The 20,757-nt window shown below is 39.5% G+C and overlaps 1 protein-coding gene across 1 annotated transcript; it reads right to left on the bottom strand.

Annotated features, from left to right (window-relative positions):
* Nucleotides 1-4: 4 nt before the first annotated feature.
* Nucleotides 5-20,086, bottom strand: map3k9 (mitogen-activated protein kinase kinase kinase 9). Its single transcript, XM_086181651.1, has 11 exons — nucleotides 19,468-20,086; nucleotides 18,084-18,497; nucleotides 10,651-10,831; nucleotides 9,204-9,352; nucleotides 8,756-8,931; nucleotides 8,130-8,370; nucleotides 7,565-7,687; nucleotides 7,102-7,243; nucleotides 6,606-6,718; nucleotides 5,429-6,205; nucleotides 5-3,822 (listed from the first exon to the last, which is right to left on the bottom strand). Exons 1-11 carry the CDS (start codon nucleotides 19,826-19,828, stop codon nucleotides 3,365-3,367), a joined length of 3,135 nt encoding a protein of 1,044 aa, XP_086037777.1. The 5' UTR covers nucleotides 19,829-20,086; the 3' UTR covers nucleotides 5-3,364.
* Nucleotides 20,087-20,757: the final 671 nt, after the last annotated feature.

Genomic DNA, 20,757 nt, shown 5'->3' with positions numbered 1-20,757 from the left:
GTGATTTGGCACTATACAAATAAAATCAACTTGACTTTGATGTTATATTGTATAATTATAGCCAACAGGGTAGTGCAAACAGTTATGAAAGAAATGGCAACCTGATTGGTTTTACTATCATTTTTCTAAAGTCATTGTGTTCCAGTGCAAATGCAAGTCAGTCAACAACAGTATTGTTTTCACTCAACTTCCATCAGCAACAGAGAGATTGGCTTATTCTTGGTAACATTTCAAACAGATAATGACATGATAGCAACAACTTCTATTGCCACCCTCAGTTGTTAATGTACATTGGGCATGATCATGAAGAGAAATCATTCACTTTTGCATTTACAGCGGGTTTCATTAGGGGTTCAACCAAGATCATACAACAGGGGCTGCAGGATGAACTGAGAGGATGCATTATGAGACCAGGGTTAGATGTAGAATTGGAATTCATTTACAACCTACATTCTGCTGTATCTGACAGCCCAGAAATGTGTCCATAAAGCAGGTTACTACACAGGTTAATGACTTGAAAATAATACATGTAATAATCCAAGTCTGGTAGAGAAAATGCATACGTAAAATATGGAAACAAAAGCGTAAATGTGCAAAACAGATTGTTTGGGCAGTAAGATATTTCTTAGATTTAGGGCTGCAAATAAATAAATTCAAACATTATTTTTAGTACATTTAATCTTGATAATCATGAAAATGATAATATTATAATCGTTTTTTCAATATGATTTGAATCATTTTTTTAATGATTTTTCCATTGTTTAATAATGATTTTTTTCTATTGTTTGAATGATTCCTTTTATCAATTTTTTAGCATTGTTGGATCTGTTAGATATTTTCTTTAGTCACTGATGAACTATTAAGTCTTTACGATGTCACAAAATCACCTGTTGCAATTTTGTGAATCTGACTGTTTTCCCCAAACAACACTCAAACCCAAACATTTTCAGGTTACTGTTGTGGCTTAATATTTGGTTAATTAAAAAAAAATGATAAATCAGTTAATCGACTGACAACTTGAACTCAAATTACTTGTTCGTTTTTTTAGATAAAATCTGCAACAACAAAAACAACTAAAACAAGTGTGAGCACAGCAAGTGAAATATGACTCACAACAGACAGGCTATATCATGCATACAGTGTATCAAGCAAGACTCATGCCTGAAATAAATGTACACATGTAAATGAACATGTTGGGATCCACATTAAACTGTTAAAACACTCATAGACTGCAGTAGAGTGTCAAAACATCAAGGCAAATGCAATACATTAAAATAACAACAAAAATAAATTAAACAATAAATAAATAAATCAATGGTTAGAGACCCATCCTAATTGTGAATGGATTTAGATTTGCCACTTGGGCTTGCTGCTCATTAGGGCTGAAGCTATCACTTCTAGTAATTGAGTAATCTATCAATTATTCTGGCAATTAATTGAGAAATCGGACAAGAAGCATTGCGCATTCTGCAATTTTTTTAGTGCTTTTGTTAGTTTTGCTTTATTTAAGAGCCATGGTACTACACAGGGTGGCATGGTGGTGCAGTGGTTAGCACTATTGCCTCACAGCAAGAAGGCGGGTTTGAGCTCACCAACATGCCACCATTTTCTCCTCTTATAAGTTTGTGTGTCTGTATTTCGTAATGAAAAACATCAATAAGAGCCATTAAGGTACAACAAAAGCCATAAAAATGTTGATTTTCAAAAAAGGGAACAATGACATTCAAGATTTTTAATTGTAATTAGGTATTTTTATATTGTGGTATTAATGCCTTTACTTAAGTAAAGATCTGAGTACTTTTTCTATCACAACAGGTCAGTGATCAGTGTTTCAGTGACTCTCTGTGGCTCAGTTAATATTGTTTTATTTATGGCAGTCTGGCACATCAAAACACTGGCACCACGACATGATTTTCTATTTTGGAGATTCGCACCTTTTTGCCCCATGGAATTTTAGAAATCGAATTACTCGAGGTACTCAAGGAATCGTTTCAGCCCTCCTGCTCATGCACTGTCATGTACATAATCCAAAATATATATCCCTCGTATTGTCTTGATCAGCAATGTATCAGGCAGAAATTTTACAAAGTTACAAATACAAAGTTCCCTTATTTCTTTATTTATATTTTGAGAAATGTTGGATCGGAACAAGCTACTCTGACAGGGAGTCATATCATTTGTCTCTATGTTCCGTTCACCAGCCAGAGCTCAAGATGACATTCCTACACAGTTTCAAGACTGTAGGCCACTAACGCAAGAAGTGCTCATATTATACAACTGCTTCCCCTGTCCCTGGATATTTCTCTGCAGAAATGATTTGTGATGACAAGTCATGAATGTATCAGTCACTCACACAAGAGAATGACATATACAGATGCATTACAGATGGTGTACAAATATGCAGACAGTATGTAAATCTCCTTTTTTGACAAGGTGAAAAAAAACAAACCCCTGGAGATGTACATTCACGACGCTTTCCAAAAGTACACTTCATTAGATCTTAAACTCAAGTTTAAAATTAGGATTGTAAAGCTTTGTGTCCCTTTCACATTTTCAACATCCATCACAATAAAAGCATTACTTCTGTTTACTCCTCAAGAAAAATATTTCACACCTTAAATGACTTTGGAATTTGTGTATCAAGGAGGGAATGTATGTCAGCCTGTTAGCAGGATATCTTAAAAACAAATCAGCAGACTTTGATAAAATTGGGAGAAAAGATTGCTAATTTTACAAAGAACATGTGATTTAGCTTTCTGATCTGGAAATAATTGTATATCCTGTAGACTATTCTAGGTCTTAGCAAGGATATATGATAATTGATATGACTAATTTCAGTCCAATGCCTTAAGTCAATGTGAAATTGAAAAAAATGGCATCTGGAAATTATCTTGTTTATGTTCTTGATCAGTGATCCAAAATACCAATATCTCACATTGTGGTTGATATGTCTATTTCTGAGGTGATGTATTTTTTTATTCTTTTCTTAATTTTAAGCATTAAGCTTCAAGAGATGTATAGTGCTCTGGGTTGGGAAGAAAACTTAAGTATAGATTTTGATGATAGGATGTTGATAAAACCCTGGTCAAATATTTTCTCATAGTTTCCATGATTGTTGTGAATGCCAATCCATTGAAGGATTTTATCCTAAATATCAATCTGACAAATGTGAGAGAGGTAATGTAAGTATATGAAAGTCCTCCTGGGGTATAGGTGGTAGATGATCAAAGGAGACCAATCCATCCAGAACTGATTAAAGCTAAAAATAGACTACTAATTGACCCGGACCTTTAGCTGTCTAAAGGCCAATAGCAAGGACAGCCCTGTCTTTGTGTTGGACCTGTGACAGGATGAGGAGACAGAGTTAGGACCAGAATCCAGGTCTGTAGCGGTATGGTGAGTCATTGGGAAAGCTAATCTCTGGTCTGCAGAGTGGGATGGTTCCGTCCCGGCACTGTCCCTCATCCAGTTTATCCAACAGGTTTTCATTCCTGCGGGGAGAGTAAGGTGTCGGGGCCTCCATGGGGGTGGGCAGCAACGCAGAGTCTCTCCCAAACTCTACCGTGGGAGGAGTTTCTGTGCTGGAGGTGTGTGCTGGGGATTCACTGTTACCAAGTGTCTGCCCATTGCCTCTGGACCTCGCTTCTGCCCAGAACACATCACAGCGCACACGGGGTGAGGGCCGAGGCCGAGCTACAAAGTCCAGGGTTTTGGGGCGTTCAGGGGCACAGCGACGGCGGGGTGTTGGGGGGAACACTACATTTGGATTTGGGAGCCGAGGGACGTCAGAGCAGTCCTCTTTTAACCCTCTAAAAACCACCCCTGTTGCAGTGGAAAGAAAGAAAGTAAGGAAGGAAGGAAAGAAGAAAGAAACATTAAAAAAGCAGTGATAAACTCATGATTTAGAAGTTCCAGACAAAATGTTCTGGAGCTAAGCAAATTCCATATTGACTCTAAATATTCAATACTGTCCGCTAATGTTGTTGCGACTCTGTTGTTTATTGAAAATTAGTGGATTGTGTTACTATGAAATTTTATATAAATGGTTATATCTCCAGAGAATGAAACCTAATGACTTTAATGACTCCCTGATTTTACTTCTAATGCTTAATTTAGTGGATTTTGAGTGAAATGTCTCAACAGTAATTGGAAAATGTTAATTTGTCCGAGCAAATTTGATAACATTCCCATTAGCCTTACTATACCTGTAGAACAAAATGTATTCATCATTATTGTGAAAATTATAGCATTAAAATTTAAAAAGGTATATTTATAAATTATATGATATTTCACATTCTTCTTCCTTCTTAGTATTGACATAAACAGTGATCTAAAATAGTCTCACAAAGTCTCACTGCCTTTTTGGCCACAATCACATCTTCAAGCTTAAAGCCTTGAGAGTTCTGCAAACACAAACAGCGATGACAAAAATAAACCCTTAATTTTGACCATCATAAAATCCAAAACAATACCAATAAATTTCCTTATCCTGTGTTGATACCTTGTTTTGATAGAGAGGCTTATGTACCTCTGTGACTCTTGAAAGCTATACTGGCAGGAGGTGTACCCCCTGGCAGCTTCTACCAAACTGGAAGGTTTCAGATGAGAGGCCAGACGAAAACCAACACCTGGTTCCCCAGGTTGGGGCTTGGACATGGAGCCAGCAACTCCATCCCATAAAACATATCTTGTTATGCAAACTCACACATCGACAGGCCTCTGATGGGACTTGAGCCAAGTAAAAGGCAGAATGACTATCTGACTGACTTAATGAAAGCTCCCAGGAGAAAGTTAGAGATATGAAAGACTGTCTACTAAGGCCAAAATCAAAGATTCCAATAGGTGTACAATGTAAGACACATCGAAATCAGCCCAAGTACTGATTGAGAAGAGGAGGTACCAAAAGACTGACACCACATGTAGAGTGAAAGGATGGATGACAAAAGAACACTTGGTGCAAAACATATGAAGGCACGCTGATAATCAAAGGACAAGCCATATCATATCATATATCATATGTGTATATATATATATATATATATATATATATATATATATATATATATATATATATATATAGTAACAAAACACAACTATATATAAAACCCCTTGTCAGGATTTGTAATGATATCTTATGGATGATTTGATATGGCTTGTCCTTTGATTTTAGCTTTTGTCTCACAACATCACCTCATCTAACTATGCAACTACTGGCAGGACAAGAGATCCCTCAACATCTGCTACATCTTCAAAAGTTTTGGAACCAACCCTGAAAATTTTAGTCGCTTGTTGCAGAGTCCTCCCCTGAAAATTTGCACCGAGTGAAATGTTTAAATATCAAAGCACGAAATGTTAGACATTTCAAACTAAAATGTCTTCATAAACAACCCTGTCAAAAAATGATGCAAAGTGTCAGAAATGTTTTTACCTGTGTTCTCAAGTGTTGATTTCTCTGGAAGTGGTTCAAGATTATTTAGAGGACAGCTCTTTTTGATGGCACCATCTGATGGTGTTCGACGCAAGCTACGTGATGAACTTGGTGCACAGGGAATATGTGTGGGTGTGAGAGACTGGCGGGGGTTTCGCTTGAAGCTCTCAAGGTGGGTGTTGACCAGTGGGTTGACCAGGGTTCGGATGCCCTGATGTTGTGAAATAGGAGGAGGGGGAGGTGGCGGTGTCGAGGCAGGGCGGTACATTAACAGCTCTTCACTGTCAGACCGCAGCAGTGAGCGGGTGGAGTTACAGTCAGACACTGATGACAGGGAAAGCAGCGTGTATGAGGAGGGTGTGCCTCGCTCAGGTAGTGAGGGTATTGAAGGTGTCAGTGGACTTTCCCGTCTGAACAGTTTGTGAGTTTTGGGGCTGGTGCTCCGTCTTTGGCCCCCTGTTCTGTGGAAGAAGCCCTCCCATCGTGGTTTGATGCTCTCCTCTGGTTGGGCTAGACTCAGCAGGTTGCAGCCCAGTCCAACAGCTGCCAGCAGAGCGCCACAGCCCAGCAGGACTAGGTCAGAGCGCTGACCACCTCCTGGACTTTTTCTGCTAGGTGTTGTTCCTGGGACCTGTGTGCTGAGGCAGTACTCATCTCCAACAGCATCAGCAGCAGTAGCAGCAGCAGTTGTGTGGCCGTCCTTGTGGAAGGGGATGCAGAGGTAGGACTGACCAGGAGCCACTCCTGGTTCAGCAGTGAAGCAGCAGTCTTCATTTTCTAAAAAAAGAATAATTCACAGGCTAATAAGAGGTCATCCCACCCAGCCACCAACATGAGGTACAGATAAAAACAAAAGAAGGTACCCTAAATATTAATGTCAGGGATGAAAGTCTGAGTTTGTCAGTGAGGTATTATGCCATTATGCAACCAGCCCTTCAAACAGTGGTCACTGTACTACAACACTGATTTTTAAATTCCATCCATCCAAGCATGGTTTGCTGAGTGAGCATGATGGTTTTTGTGAGTTTCCAAGGTCAACCGCTAAGCACCATGTGGCTCAACTACACTCCCCTTCATGTATTCCCAGCAATTCTGTCTCCCTCTAACTTTAGGTTCTATATCCTATCACATATGTTTACATGCAAGACAAAATACCTGCCAAGGTGGTTCTGCTTACCCATTTCCATGAGGCTTGGCACTCCAGGCACTGCTGGACTGTGTCTTGGGGATCTGCGAAGGTTTGGGGCACTGCACGAACGCTGCCTGCCCCCCTCAGGGGGAGGCTTCACACTGTCAGAAAAAATAACAATAATGAAAAACAACTGCATATTTTTTCAATGTCTGCCAAGGTTGTTATATTTTAAAAGCAAGATTATGCAAAAAACACACTTGCTACACGACACTACTACTTCACAATAAGTGTTAGTGTGGTGGAGTAATAGCCGAGGAAAAATTAATTACATTTAGCCATAAACATACCCAAAAACTTTTACATTTGCCTTGGCAATGACCTAACTCAGCAAAATAGTTAAAAAAATAAAATAAAAAGCAGTGTTTAAACTATTTTCCAAGACCTATTTAATTCTAAAAAATGAGCAATCATACAATTTTTGGAAAAAGAATCTACAGAATGATTTGAGAAGAAAGCAGAAGTACATTCTTTGTCCTCTCACCTGGCATCAGCACTGTGTTCCCTGTGAGGGCCGCACCCACGGGACCTACCCTTCTTTCTGGAGCCTTTTCTCTCCCCGTCCTCTTCATTCTGCTGAAACTTTGCAACGCGGCCCCAGGCAATACACCCCTCCCCTGGAGTGACTGAACAGACATTTTGACAGGAATACATCAAGATAGATGATATTAAACATTAAATAGTTTGAAATAATAATTATTAAATGTGCAACTCAGGTACTTTAAAGGATAGTAATATGCCATATATTACAAAATATATGGACATTTAGTACACATTGAGCTCAAGCTGTATATTAGACAATGCAAAAAAATGCAGGTATTATATAATCAATTAAAAATCTACATTTCTACAAGAACGCTTGAAAAGTTAGAACAGAATATGTTGTTCTAGAGACAACATAGGACATAAAACGTTTTTTCCAATTTACAGTCTAAAATGAATCTTACGCTGTATGGCTCTAAGGCGGGGAAGCATCAGTGGGCTGGTCGGAGGGCTGGAACCACTGCTTAGCAAACTCCTTCGCCGGTCGTGGGAGGGTGATGCTTGTACTGTGATTTTATGCTGAAAATCTAAATAAGGATTTCAAAAAACACTTATCAGTATTCATATTAGCTTTGATGCCAACTGAGAAAGAAATGCAATCCTGGGTAGCTGCCAGACCAAACCCCTTTTCTGTGTTACTCATTATACTGAGTAGCTGGGTTTGTTTAAATATGCATTTATTTGCATTTTTGAAATGCAACCCTTCCCCTTTTAGCTGTTTTTAAGTTGCTGAATGGGGAGTTAAATTTTCATTAAGCAAATATAATATAATCAACATGGAAAATAGTCAACCTGCCATGAGACTTATCAACTCCTCTTCCCCAAAGCATGAAGTAATGGTAACAGAAATCAATATCCAAAAACAGTAGATTAGTCTTAAAATTGCATGTTTCAATTTCACCTTTTAGCATCAGGACACTCTAACTTTGACTCAACCCTGACCCACACTGAAGCAGGGCAGCTTCTTACCTGAAGGCAGGCTGATCCTGTTTCCATCTTTGAGTTTTAAGCGGTTGCGTCGGAACTTGCCCTGTCTGCTTTCCACATGAGGTTTGTCTTGGTAGAGCTGGTGAATGATGATGTTGAGTTCTCTCTCCAAGATGTGAATTTCTCGCTCGGCAAGTTCTTGCTCACGCCTCCTCAGTGCCTCTTCGTGGCACTTCTGTTGCAGTGCTGCTCGTGTCAGCTCCTCCTCCCATGACCGCAGCTCCTAACAGGTCCAAAAATCAATGCTGAAAATATGCTGGTAAATCTTAATTGAACTTTGTATGTCTCAATTTGAAGACTTTCTCATACATTTCATGCAGATTTTTTTATATAAATCATGCAATTGTTATTATTTTAGGGGTGGGGCCATTGGTAGTGTGGGTTCTTAGATCCTCACTGACAATCTATGAATTTCTTTGACATCAGACCTCTGAGTCGGCACTGCGCTTCCTGGGAGTAGCAGCAATGCACACATCAAATTGGAAGTCAATTGGATAAATGGTTTTGAGTTCATCAAGTCAAAGAAATACAGAGATTTCTTAAAATTATATGGCAGTAAGAATATTGTTGGAAGATTAGATTTCAGATTTACAACCACCCATCTTTACCTTTTCCTTTGTCCTCAGTTGATCAAACATTTCCTGTATCTCCAGCTTCCAGTCATCCTGCAGGGAATTAAACGACTCAGCTGGCATTTCAAAAAAGCCAGACTCCTCGATGGTGGTCAGCTGGTCGAGAATTGCCGTGAACTGTGGCCGAGAGTGAGGGTCTGGGCTCCAGCAGTCTGTGGCAAAAGATTACAGACACCCTCAAATGCAAAGTAACATTCATCTCCGCCATTCAAATTGCTCCTGGAGTGTGATTATGTATTTGTTTATGTTAAAGCAACACACAAAATTAATCTAATATTTAAACATAAATGTTCAGTGGTTTTATCTGACTCTACCTGTTTTATCTGAATCTACTGACAAAACAATTTTGCAACAATCCCAAGACAATAAGGATGAGGATAATAAGTGTTACAGAGCAGGAAATATTTATATTTTTCCTCCTTACCCTCCATAAGACGTGCAAAGGGCTCAGGACAAGTGGAGGGAATGGGAAGAGCCAGCTTGTTCATTGCCACCCCATACGCCACTGCAAGACCATCAATACCTCGAAATGGAACTTCTCCGGTCAGCAGCTCCCACAACAGAACGCCGTAACTTTATTATTAAGAAAAGAGAAAAATGTAATGGGCTACTGAGCTTAATTCTAGTGCCAAATGCAAAGTCACTTTTGGCACAGTTTTGAAAGTCATGTGATGTGTGAGTGAATATCTGGTTATTAAGCAAGAAGTTTGCCATGAGTGTTAGCTACTTTGCCTCCATGAATGTCAAATGAAAAATAAATCTCATGTAAATACCAAGGTGAGACAGAAAAGATGAAAATAATAAAATATGAAGAAGCAGCCGACAGATCAACGGGACTGATGAGGGAAGAAAGAAATGAAAAGAAATAGATGAGTGTATTAGATACTATATGGAGGGTTTTTATGGTGTTACATCAACTCAATGAAAATTTACAAATAGGTGATCTTAATGACCTACAGTGTAAATCAAATAGGATTTGATTTGAATATGCAACTCCTACAATTGGATTGCTTTGTTTTAAGCAAACGTCACCCCAATGATAATTTTATTCTACACCTGCACGGAAGCTTTGTCTTCCCAGAATTATGGGAACAAAATGTGTTGTCCAGTTGGCAAAGTACAATTCCTAAAATTCATTTTCTTAATTGACATCCAAAAAGAGAGCACTTTTTTGTTCATCTCACAGATAAACAGGGCTGTTCCCCCTTCTCATGAACCTGGACCCCAAAACCTTGACCACGCTCTTTGGTTTATCTGATGAGAGTAGTAACTCTTGGCAATATGCATACACACACACAAATGCCCGCCCCCCCCCCCCCCCCCCCAAAAATGCAAAATTGTATGTACTGTATATACTGTATGAGGTAACGAGATACTTAGTATTAGACCCCATTTGCTATATTTCTTTTTAGCAAGTTCATATTTTATTATATTTGTTTATTTATTACCTTACAGTGATGAAATTTATGCATTATCTTGTTCTATGTAGCATATGTTCTGAGTACTGTACTGAGTATGTTGTTTTTTTATCTACCTGCCCAGGGAAAACACAAGAAAATTAGCTACCAGCCGACACTAGTGCAACAAATTTTAATTGTGCACAAATTTAAAATAAATTAAATCAAATTCATATTACTATAATATATTCATAATTTGCTATTCGATTTTAGTTTTGTACCAGTTTGATAATATATTGCTCTGTTCCTCTGTGTGACTATGTGCTCTGTTGCTATGGCAACAGCTGCCAGAGCTGTGCTTTTTTTTTGTGTGCATGCATGTGGATATAATGTTTCTATCCCTAGCTCTAATTTAAGACTGTTGTTACAACTTAGGTACATTTTTCTGGCTGCAAAAATCCCTCCTCTGCACACCTCCATACGTCGCTACCCTTGGAGAAGGTGGATGAGCGGATAACTTCAGGAGCCATCCAGGCGTAGGTGCCGGCTGCGCTCATCTTGGTGGTGCGGTGCCACTCTCGGGCCAGCCCAAAGTCTGTGATCTTCAGGGTCTTGTTGCTGAGGTCTTCCATCTCAACCCGCTCAAGGATAAGGACTGGAGCAGATAATCCGGTCATCCGGGTGGGGAGAATCACGGTGGAGTGGGACGTTATGAAGGGAATTTCAGTTGGAGGATGGGGAGGAGTTTGGAGGATGGGGGGATTTTGTGCAGATTGGCAGGTGGGTTGACGGTAAAGCAAAAGGTTTTCGATAATCATCACAAACAAGTATTGGGACGGGCAGTGGCAGGATGAGGTACACAATAAGAAAGTATACATGCAGAAACACAAAAATCAGAGAAATGGAGGATGAAAAAATCAGGGTTTGGTTGGTGGTAGGATGAAGGGATTGGACAAATATAAGCAGAGTGAAGAAAGAGAGAGAGAGACAAAGAAGCTGAGAAACAGTGTGAAACTACGACAGAAGAAATTAGAGATGAAAACATAGACTTTGATCAATGCTCATTTTTAAAAGAACCTCTCATGCAAAAACTAAGATTGTATTTGAATGACAACAAATACATCCATTGGCTCTAATACACTAAAAACATTCTCAACAAGGAGAGCAGAGCTCCTCCTAACCACAAACTCTATCTTCCCCGTTCAGCTCCACAATGTCAGGCCATCTGCTGTGCCCAGTAAAGAGGGTGTGTCTACAGGCTGCAGTGAGCGTCATGCTCCCCTTCATCTGCTTCTCTAATGCTACAGAGGCAGTTTCCACACTGAACATGTGGTTTAAGGAAATCCAGTTTATCATCAGAAGTTGCACATGACAAAAACCTGATTCTACGTTAGGACACCATCATGCTGCTCATGTCTGAAATGTAAATTCAAATGGTGTGTTACGTGAAAGAGAGGAAGTAAAAAATAACTAAGGTGTAAAAACTGCAGTTGATGTATTGATTATTATTTAGGAATGACAAAAACAAGAGTTGTGTCCTATAATACAGGGTTTTTAAAACATTTTCATGGTCTGCAGTCCAAAGTTTAATAGTCTACACCCCTCCCACTTGAAGTGAATTTGCTCATCTTTCACAAGCATTTTAAAAAAATAACATTTGAGCCAGCTACACTGATCTGACCCCAAACCTATTAAACAATAAATTAAATCATAAGTAATTGTCATTCCAAGTACAGCTAGTAACATTTTTGCTAATTGTGCATTCTTCAGAAATATAGTATTTTTTTGTGAATTGCCACCTCTTCCCCAACAAATTCCTTTCGTTTCTTAGGAAAAAAAGAGAAAACAAAAACAAAATAAAAAAGGATGAAGCTAACTGAATTGAGAAAGAAATTTGTTAAAAGAATTTTAGGAAAATAAGAAGCATCTATATATCAAAAAATGAAAAGCACTATCGAGGGCCATTGGTGCTTTGGGGCTCAGACTAAGGCAGCAAACGAGCCCTTACGCATCATTGTGTATGGCTGTTCTACAGAGTGAAAGGGACAAGAAACTTGTTAATACTTGAATTTGGCATGAAGAAGCAGACTTATCACTACAAGATTTTCAAAGTTATCAGGTTGCTGTGCAGTTCACACTGCACAAAACTCTGTCATGCAATCAAACATCTTGCACTGTTGTGGTTTGCACACTACATGACTGATTGGCATTAGGGGATCACACAACTTCTAACGTCTTTCGCCTTGATGAATCTCTTATGAGTAAATTAGGTTTCCTTACTAAATTTAGTCAGAAAATCCATGAGAGGTGACACTGAAAATTAGGGCTGAAACGACTCCTCGAATAATTCGAGTAACTCAATTACAAAAAATGGTCGAGGAATTTTCTCTTTCCTCGAGGAATCCTTTAATTTTGCCAGCTCAAACCATGGTATTTCGCCCGGACTACTTTTAATGCGGCACAACGCGCTGACGTCACGCACGTAAAGGAAGAAGAAAGAGGCGGCGGATATGTTTGGTTTTAACCATGGATGTAGAGGTAACGACGAAGAAGGCAACGAAAGCGAAGAGAAAGGCACAAAGATACGGCAGAAAATGTCAAAAGTGTGGGAGCATTTCAAGGTGGACACAAAGGCGAACACTGTTGCATGTATTCACTGTAAGACAGTGCTTGCATACCACAACAGTACGTCTTCAATGCTGCAGCATCTCCACTGAAGGCACCCTGTTTACTTCGAGAGCGGAGGACCGTCACCCGAGACAAGGTAAAATTAAGTTAACGTAGCGCTAATTAATGAGATTAATGTTACTGTACCTTGCTAACATAACGTTAGCCTTGCGGAGGGCTAGGTTTCTATTAATTATGACTCCTGTCGATGCGTGGCTAACGTGCCTTTCATACAGGCTTTATTTAATCTGTAAAAACAGCGCTGTAGAGTGATGAGGGTGAAAAATGAAAATATAATAAAGCTAACTGGGTAGTTGTCAATTTTAGCATGAATGGATATAACATCAAGTAGCACTGGTGCTTAAAGTGCTCCAATACAGCAGGTATCATAATTTTATTTTGAACACTGCAAAAAACTCAAAATCTTATCAAGACTTTAAATTAAAACTTAACTAGAACTTAAAATTTGCTTGACACAAATGAAAGTTCAATAGAAACACGTGGGAAAAACACCTAACCTTTTAAGTGATGTGTGTTATCAGGTGTAATGACATTTTTAGGTTAGGAATAAGAAAATTTCTTGGTAAGATCCTTAGTTTTTTGAGTGAAGGCATTGAATTTGGTCAACTGGTGTAAGTTCAGGGTTTTTAAATGCACAGCCATGAACCTACTGTATTATATCATGTAGTCTTAGTAATGTCAATTAAAAAATTATTATTTCTCTTTTTCAGTAAATCATCACAGTCTCGCATGGACAAATTCATCTACAAAGCGCCATTATGTAGCCCCGAGCTAGCAGCTGAGCTTACAAATAGTATTTTAAACATGATAGTCACAGACATGTGCCCTCTAAGCATGGTGGAGGATGGTGGTTTTAAAGCAATGGTTTCAACCTTCCATCCCAAGTACGAGCTTCCATCAAGAACTTTCCTCACATAACAGATGGAGAAAAAGTATGAAGTCATCAAAGCCAAGATGAAGCAGGCTCTACAAGACACCAACAGCGTTGCACTCACTACTGATATTTGGACAAGCATCTCAACGGAGGCTCATATGGGGGTGACATGCCACTATATTGGGAAGAACTGGAACATGGTGTCCCACTCCCTGATGACCATGCCCCTTGAGGAGAGACGCACAGCTGCAAATATTGCAGTGTAGATTGAGGAGGTGATTGCCAAATTTGACATTCCAGCAAAGAAAATCAAGGCTGTCATCCACGACAACGGTGCCAATGTCGCAGCAGCAGCAAAAATAAAGACATTGATTGTCTAAAAAAGGAAACCAATGGTTCATTATTAGGTGAAATGTCTTATTTTCTCATGTATATTTATTATTGCTCTTTAGCTAAACAAAAATATGTTTTATCCGATTAATCGATGGAATTTTCAGTAGAATACTCGATTACTAAAATATTTGATAGCTGCAGCCCTACTGGAAATAAATCATCACAGATTCTCTTCTCTAATCTGCATCATGCATATCGTAGAGGTTTTGAAAATAATAGCACATCATAGTATTATCAAAATGATCGTACTCAGTGGAGCAAAGCAGCACCTTGTGATTACATGCAATAGCAGATGTGAAAAAATGAGTTGATTTAACTTGTGCTCTTGATGCTTTGCACTGAGAAGAAAAAAGCAGGCTAAAAACAAGTCTGTTGGCTATAGCTTGTTGATACTTTACCTGCTAGTCCCAGCCTTTTTTACAAATATGATTTTGAATGCTGATTTGCAAGTGTCTTGATCCTAATGATATCATTTGAACAGTACACATGGCGATGAAAACTCACAGGATATATAGTATGTCAGTTTGTCTCTGATGAGGCTTTTGTCAGCAATGTCCAAAAAAAGTTGCAACGTCCTGTAGGCTGAACTGGGCAAACTGCATGCACTGTGAGGCAAATAACACTTCCTGCATCCACTAGGGGGTGCTAGAGAACACACTTATTATATATATTATGTTGCTGTTCATCACATCAAGACAACACTGTGTAATCTTTGCTATTTTCATGTTCAATGGCAAAACTGAGCCGCTTCAAAAAGTATAATGAACCCTCATGAACTAATGTTTCTTTGGTTTATTAAGCAGTCATTGTTTTGCCTGCCTTGCCACAGTAACACCAGCCATCAATCCATCCACCTATCATCAACCACTTATACTGTTTTCAGGGACACAGTGGGCTGGAGGCTATTCCAGCTGTCATTGGGAAAGATGCACAGTGCACCATTCAAAGTGTAAAAAAAAACAACCATATAATTTCCTGTTGCCATTAGATGGTGCTATAAACCATCTGTAATTAATGGGTTCTTCCTTGGTTTGTCAACCAACCATACAACCCTCCATCAAGTTTGGAGAAAATCCCCCTCAAACATTTTTTCAGTCTTACTGATAGCCAGCCAAACACCACCAAAATCATTAACTCTTTGGCGGGGTTAAGAATGACAAGAAAACTATATTTCTACTCGCATATATAAAAGTCATATCAATGATGCTGTGTCTTGCTGGGGGTAGCTGAGGGTCTTGGACCAAACATTGAGAAACCCCAATCTAGTTGGTCACAGATTTAGATCACATCTGTGATGTTTCATCAACTTCTAGTGTTTGAATTTTCCCATACATTCATATAAAAGTAAAATGAAACTAATCCCTGTTTTGATGAAATCCCTTGCAACACCCTAAAGGACTCCTGTAAGTCCCCAAAGCCCACTTTTAGAGACTCTGCTACAGCAGAGATTTGGTTTTAAACCTTTCGTGTACCTATATGAATGAATGTCAGTTTATAGCACTATTGAAAAGTTGATTCAGACCCAACACCTTTAATTACATACAATTTTTCCTCTATTACAGTAAAAAGGCTAGTGGTTTAAGCTTTTTAACTCATGATACCCCAGAATAATCAGATTGGTGTAGGTGACCCCCAGCGCCAAACACTCTTTTGTCCACACACATAATAATACTTCCATGTTGGCTTTAGTGTTTTAGCGTTATTTCAATAACTACGACATGACAGCCAACTTTTACTCTTAGAATATTCTCATGGCAAATTCCTAGTTATTCCCAATTATAGCAATGAAATGTAATTCATATGATAACCCACATAATTGTGAGGCAGCAGGAGAAAATTGCATCCGTGTTTCTGTTCGCAAAACTGGATGTTACTGCAATAAGTATTTTTCATCCAAAATGTGTTAAGAAACATACCTCAGTATTCTCTTGAAAAACTAGATTGTGCACTAAATGGGCGCAATGTTGGAAACGACTTAACAACGCCTAGCTACGAAAGAATAACCAATGACAATATCTGTTATAAGAAATGAGAATATATTGAGTCTGTAGGGACTAAAATAACCACAAAAAAAATTCTCATGTTACCGAGCTACTGGCATGTAACATGTAAACACATAAGTATGGGCTAATTATCTATTTATTTTAACATTTTTATTTGCTATACTTATTTTTATAGGCCTTGGTTTACTAACTGTTAACCATGTACGCCTAATATTTGTAGTTTACACCAGTTTTCCAAATTTACCCACACTGAATAAAATTTATGCTATGACAAATTCTATAAATATGAAAGGAGGTAAAACGTAAACATTTTTCAGTCCTTAGTTTTTTTTCCTCAGTTTGACTATGAAGTGACCATCATTTCATGTCCCCTAAGTTGGTCTTGACCCCTAGGGTGAGACCAATTGAGCAAGACTACCATTGAACAGAACCAAACTGCCTTTTGCCCAAAGAATCCAGTGTTTTTTGTTAAATTTATTGGCTGCTGGCAATAAATTATTTATTTGTACTGAACAAAGTGGAATCTCCATCTCATGTAACTCCTCTTACCAGTAAATATTTCCAAAACATCAAGCTGATCATCAGAATTGGAGGTTAACAATTTTGAGACATTTCAGTGCAAAAGAAGCACAAATGGAACACTCTTATGTGCAATATTTTGTGAGTTAGATTTTTCTTTTTTCTTCCTAAATGTGTATATGAATTGTTGTAATATCACTAAGTTCATCAGCACTGTGTTATGTCACAGGGCGTGGTCTTGGTATACCACATCCTTTTCTGCACGGCAGACTTGACTTCTGAGGAACTGACTTCAGTAACCACTGATTAGACCTGTGCTCTTGACCCTGTTTCTGGGCTGCTAAAATACACATTTGTAGGAGACTTCAAGTGATTCACTAATACTTTCTTGATATTAGAACTGTAGAAAGTGTTTTCTCATTCACTGAACAAAAAAGAAACATTGTTTTGTCTCTTAAAATATACCTAGAATTTTCATGCAACCACTTATAAACAGTAGTCAAATTTTTAAAAAAGCATATCGACATTTGTAACTCACTATGAACATTTGGGAAACAAAATTGACCATCTGACTGGCATATTCGCACAGTATACTAAATAGTTAGACTGACTGAACACAGCATGCTGGAGTGAAGAGCTTTTGCTGATTACCAGAGAACGAGCCAATGGCAGACAGGTATTGGTTGTATGTACTGGCTAAATGTCCAATCGTCTGCTGGGGCAGAACGTTGGGTAAATCCTCAGTAATAGGCTTGGGATTTAGGGGATCCAGTTGGGTGAAATGCAAGATTACAACTGCTCTACAAACATACAGGCACACTACTTTTTCTTTCTGTCGACACTTCTGAATAAATCATCACTGGTGCACCGTAATCAATAGTTCTTTACTTTCACATAATATAATATTTTGAAGATGAGGTTTGAAGCGGTTGATACCTCTGAGAAATGTTATATTAAAGCCCTTTTTTGTTGTATTTTTTTGGAAATCAGTAGTCAGAAGTCAGTAGATGACTTATTCCACGGAGAGTAGAGTGACCAAAAAGTATCCACATCCTTACTCAATTTAGTATTTTTGATCAATTCTATCTTGTGGCAATGAATGAATTAAATTGAGGGAACAAGTTATATTTCATGGTCTAAAATATTCATTTTCCCATCTATGCTATTTTTCCACTTACTTTAATAAAAAATGTGCTAGTTAGTTAAGGAGATATCTTAGAAACAATCTAACAACCAAGTAAAAATATACCAATGATGACACTGGTGGAGGTAATCAGTCAATAATCGTTTGCTGCATTCATGCAACACTAGTTGATACTCTTTTGCTTATATGATTCCTAATAAGCTAATGAGAGAAATTTACAAAGCAGAAAGTGTTTGCAGAAACAAAAACCATGTGATTGCAGGAAGGTAGTGAGAGGGAGTCTTACTGTTGCTGGACTTGAGGTCACGGTGAATAATGGGGACGATGGCCTGGTAGTGAAGATAGTGCATACCCCTGGCGGTCTGCACCGCCCAGTCCACAAGTGTACAAGGAGGGATGCGTTTCCCTGCTAGGGCCCGATTAAGAGGGCCACCCCGGGCGTACTCCATGACCAGGCACAGGTTAGGCTCTTGTAGACACACCCCCAGTAGAGCCATGATATTGGGATGGTTGAGCATAGCAAAGAGCTTGGCCTCCTGTCGGACACTCTCTAAGGTCTGTTGCACATCCTCATCGGGGTCTCGTCGTGCTGCCTTGACAGCCACCTCTGAACCCCGCCACAAGGCACGGAAGACTTTTCCAAAACCTCCCACTCCGATGATTTCCTCTAGGGTCAGCTCTGTGAAATCAATCTCCAGAACTAGAGAGGAAAAGAAACAAATTCATAGAAAGCTGCGTTTCCCCAAAACATCTGACACCCTTTTGATTCATGTCAGCTCATAGGCCTTCAAGGACATCAGGGTCAGCCTGTTTGGAGGTAGCAATTATCCTCTGTAAAGGCACAAGCCTGCTAAAAAGCATCTTGAAACCAGGTCATTCATTCTAAGGATGCTTCTAAAGCATTAAGTCACCCTGCTGCCCCAAATACCTTTGGTGGAAGCATCCCCCCCTGTCATCTGTCCTAAAACCTGGCTGGATGGTTAGAGAAGCAATGAAAGAAAACACAAATGGTTTGAAAAGGTGCATCTATATCTCAGCTGTGGTTGCAAACCTCAGTGTGTTGATATCTACAACACAGACTGACCTTGATGAATATTTCAGGTGTATGAAACTAGGGCAGCTGAAGAGATGGAAACAACAAAGACTGAGACAAAGACAGCAAATGAAGCAGTGGTTGACCCTGGCCCCTTTACACGCAAGTGGCCTGTTGATGACTAAAAAAAATGATGAGGGTTTTTTCTTTGTAGCTGCAGAGCCTTCCAACACACAAAGTCCACTATGTGTAATTTCACTCGGGACAAGCCTGAATATGCTTTCAGCTCGTTGTGCCAATGGATGCACAGTACTAACATGATTGTCTTTCATCTCTTGCAGAAAACATGACCAGTTTCCATTAAAAAAAAACAACCGCATATCATTGCATGCTATGGTTGAGATCATTCATTTTCTCTAGGATGCAGCAGACAGGAGTGTTCATTGAAATGTGAGCAACGAGGCGGGGTGCATCGCTGTTTGTTGGCTGGCCGAGTGGATGCTTGGGTCAGTCTGATTCTAGGCCAGCAAGACTGCGCCTACCATGACACAGCAGCAGCCACATCGTGGCCTTTTTCTTAAGATAACAGAAGGAACTCTTTAATTGCCTCATGAGTGCAGCACAATAGGATACTCACGGTCCAGAGGAGGAACTGAGTATTGCTGTTCGGAGCTTTCCCCCGGGAGACCGTTTCCTTTGCTGACATAATTACAAGGGAAGATGCCAACTCGGTCTGCGATCACACCGGTCCACCAGCCCTCATCTCCTGATACCAGAGAATCCTTGGACAGGACCTCCACCAGGTCCCCCTTTCGTAGGCTGAGCTCGTCGTCCGCAGTGGCTTCATAATCGAACACCGCTGTCCAGAAGCCGGGCGCGGCGGCGGATCCTGCATCCGACGCGGTGCAACTGATGCCATCCTCTGGTGTGGGCCAGCGGAAAACATCTGCTTCGCACGCCTTGGTACTGTTATCCAAAGCGGGTTTGAAGATATCCATGGACGCGATCCATAGGTGCGACCTGGATCACAGCATCCACCTGCGAGCTGGCTGGGGCTCCCCGCACACACACCGAGCTAAGTAGTGGCTAATCCCGCACACAAACACCGCACTGGAGCACCGTTTTCCCGCATGGTTTGCGTTTCAGTCACCGGTCAATGCTATCAAACACATGGCTCCAGTGTGCTGATTTCTTCAACAGTCACTCAATCGTTGTTGGAAGTCATCTCGACGCAGTGGTCTTTATTTTTTAAGCCAATTGTGCCAACGTGCGATTCACCCCCGGCTACCGATTGGTTTACAGATCCGTCATCAACAGTTTATCTCCCGCCCCTTCTCTTAACGTCAAATCATTGCAGCTTGAACATTCTTCACGTCCATCAAACAAATACGAGGATGAAAATCTTCAAAATTGACTGATTAATTTTTTAAGATTAATTTTATTGAGTGGCTGACACCCACCGAAAAAGAGAAAAATAAATGACAGATGATAAAATGAACAAATTAATAAATGAATTCCATGCACATATCCTTGAAAAAAATCTAAGTTCCGAGCAAAGATTAAAATTCAAACCGCTCAAATTCTAAATTGTTCATAAAAATGAAAACCAATACGTTCTTCTCTCACATTGGGAATTAACTGGTGTTTGAGCTCCGTCCCGATGCATTACATGTGGACGATTTTGCACACAGTATTTTATTGTCTTCGAGTGTAAGATAATGTCCAACCTTGAAGCTTTATTATGGTAAATTTGACATTTTGGAACATGGAGACAGACAAGATGACAATTATGTTGAAGTCCATTTAAGATACTGATCGTAAAGTGGAAGAATGAAGAGTTGAGATGACTCGGTCAGTAGGCAAATCGGATATTTTTGGACTGTTGGTGTTTCTTTCAAAACACAAACATTTTGAGTATTATCAAATT

Source organism: Aulostomus chinensis, chromosome 17 (assembly GCF_037954235.1).
Source record: "Aulostomus chinensis isolate RoL2024-O1b breed Wild chromosome 17, RoL_Achi_v1.0, whole genome shotgun sequence".
Lineage (NCBI taxonomy): Eukaryota > Metazoa > Chordata > Actinopteri > Syngnathiformes > Aulostomidae > Aulostomus > Aulostomus chinensis.
Note: the sequence above shows the minus strand (reverse complement) of the source record. Positions and strands in the feature narration are given on the sequence as shown.

Excerpts from the sequence above, each read along its gene's own strand:
- map3k9 (XM_086181651.1), bottom strand. The coding sequence starts at position 19,828 with ATGGATATCTTCAAACCCGCTTTGGATAACAGTACCAAGGCGTGCGAA. Across the intron at positions 8,932-9,203 it reads CTTTGCACGTCTTATGGAGG|ACTGCTGGAGCCCAGACCCT; the intron begins GTAAGGAGGAAA and ends CTTTTGCCACAG. Across the intron at positions 8,371-8,755 it reads AACTGAGGACAAAGGAAAAG|GAGCTGCGGTCATGGGAGGA; the intron begins GTAAAGATGGGT and ends TGGACCTGTTAG.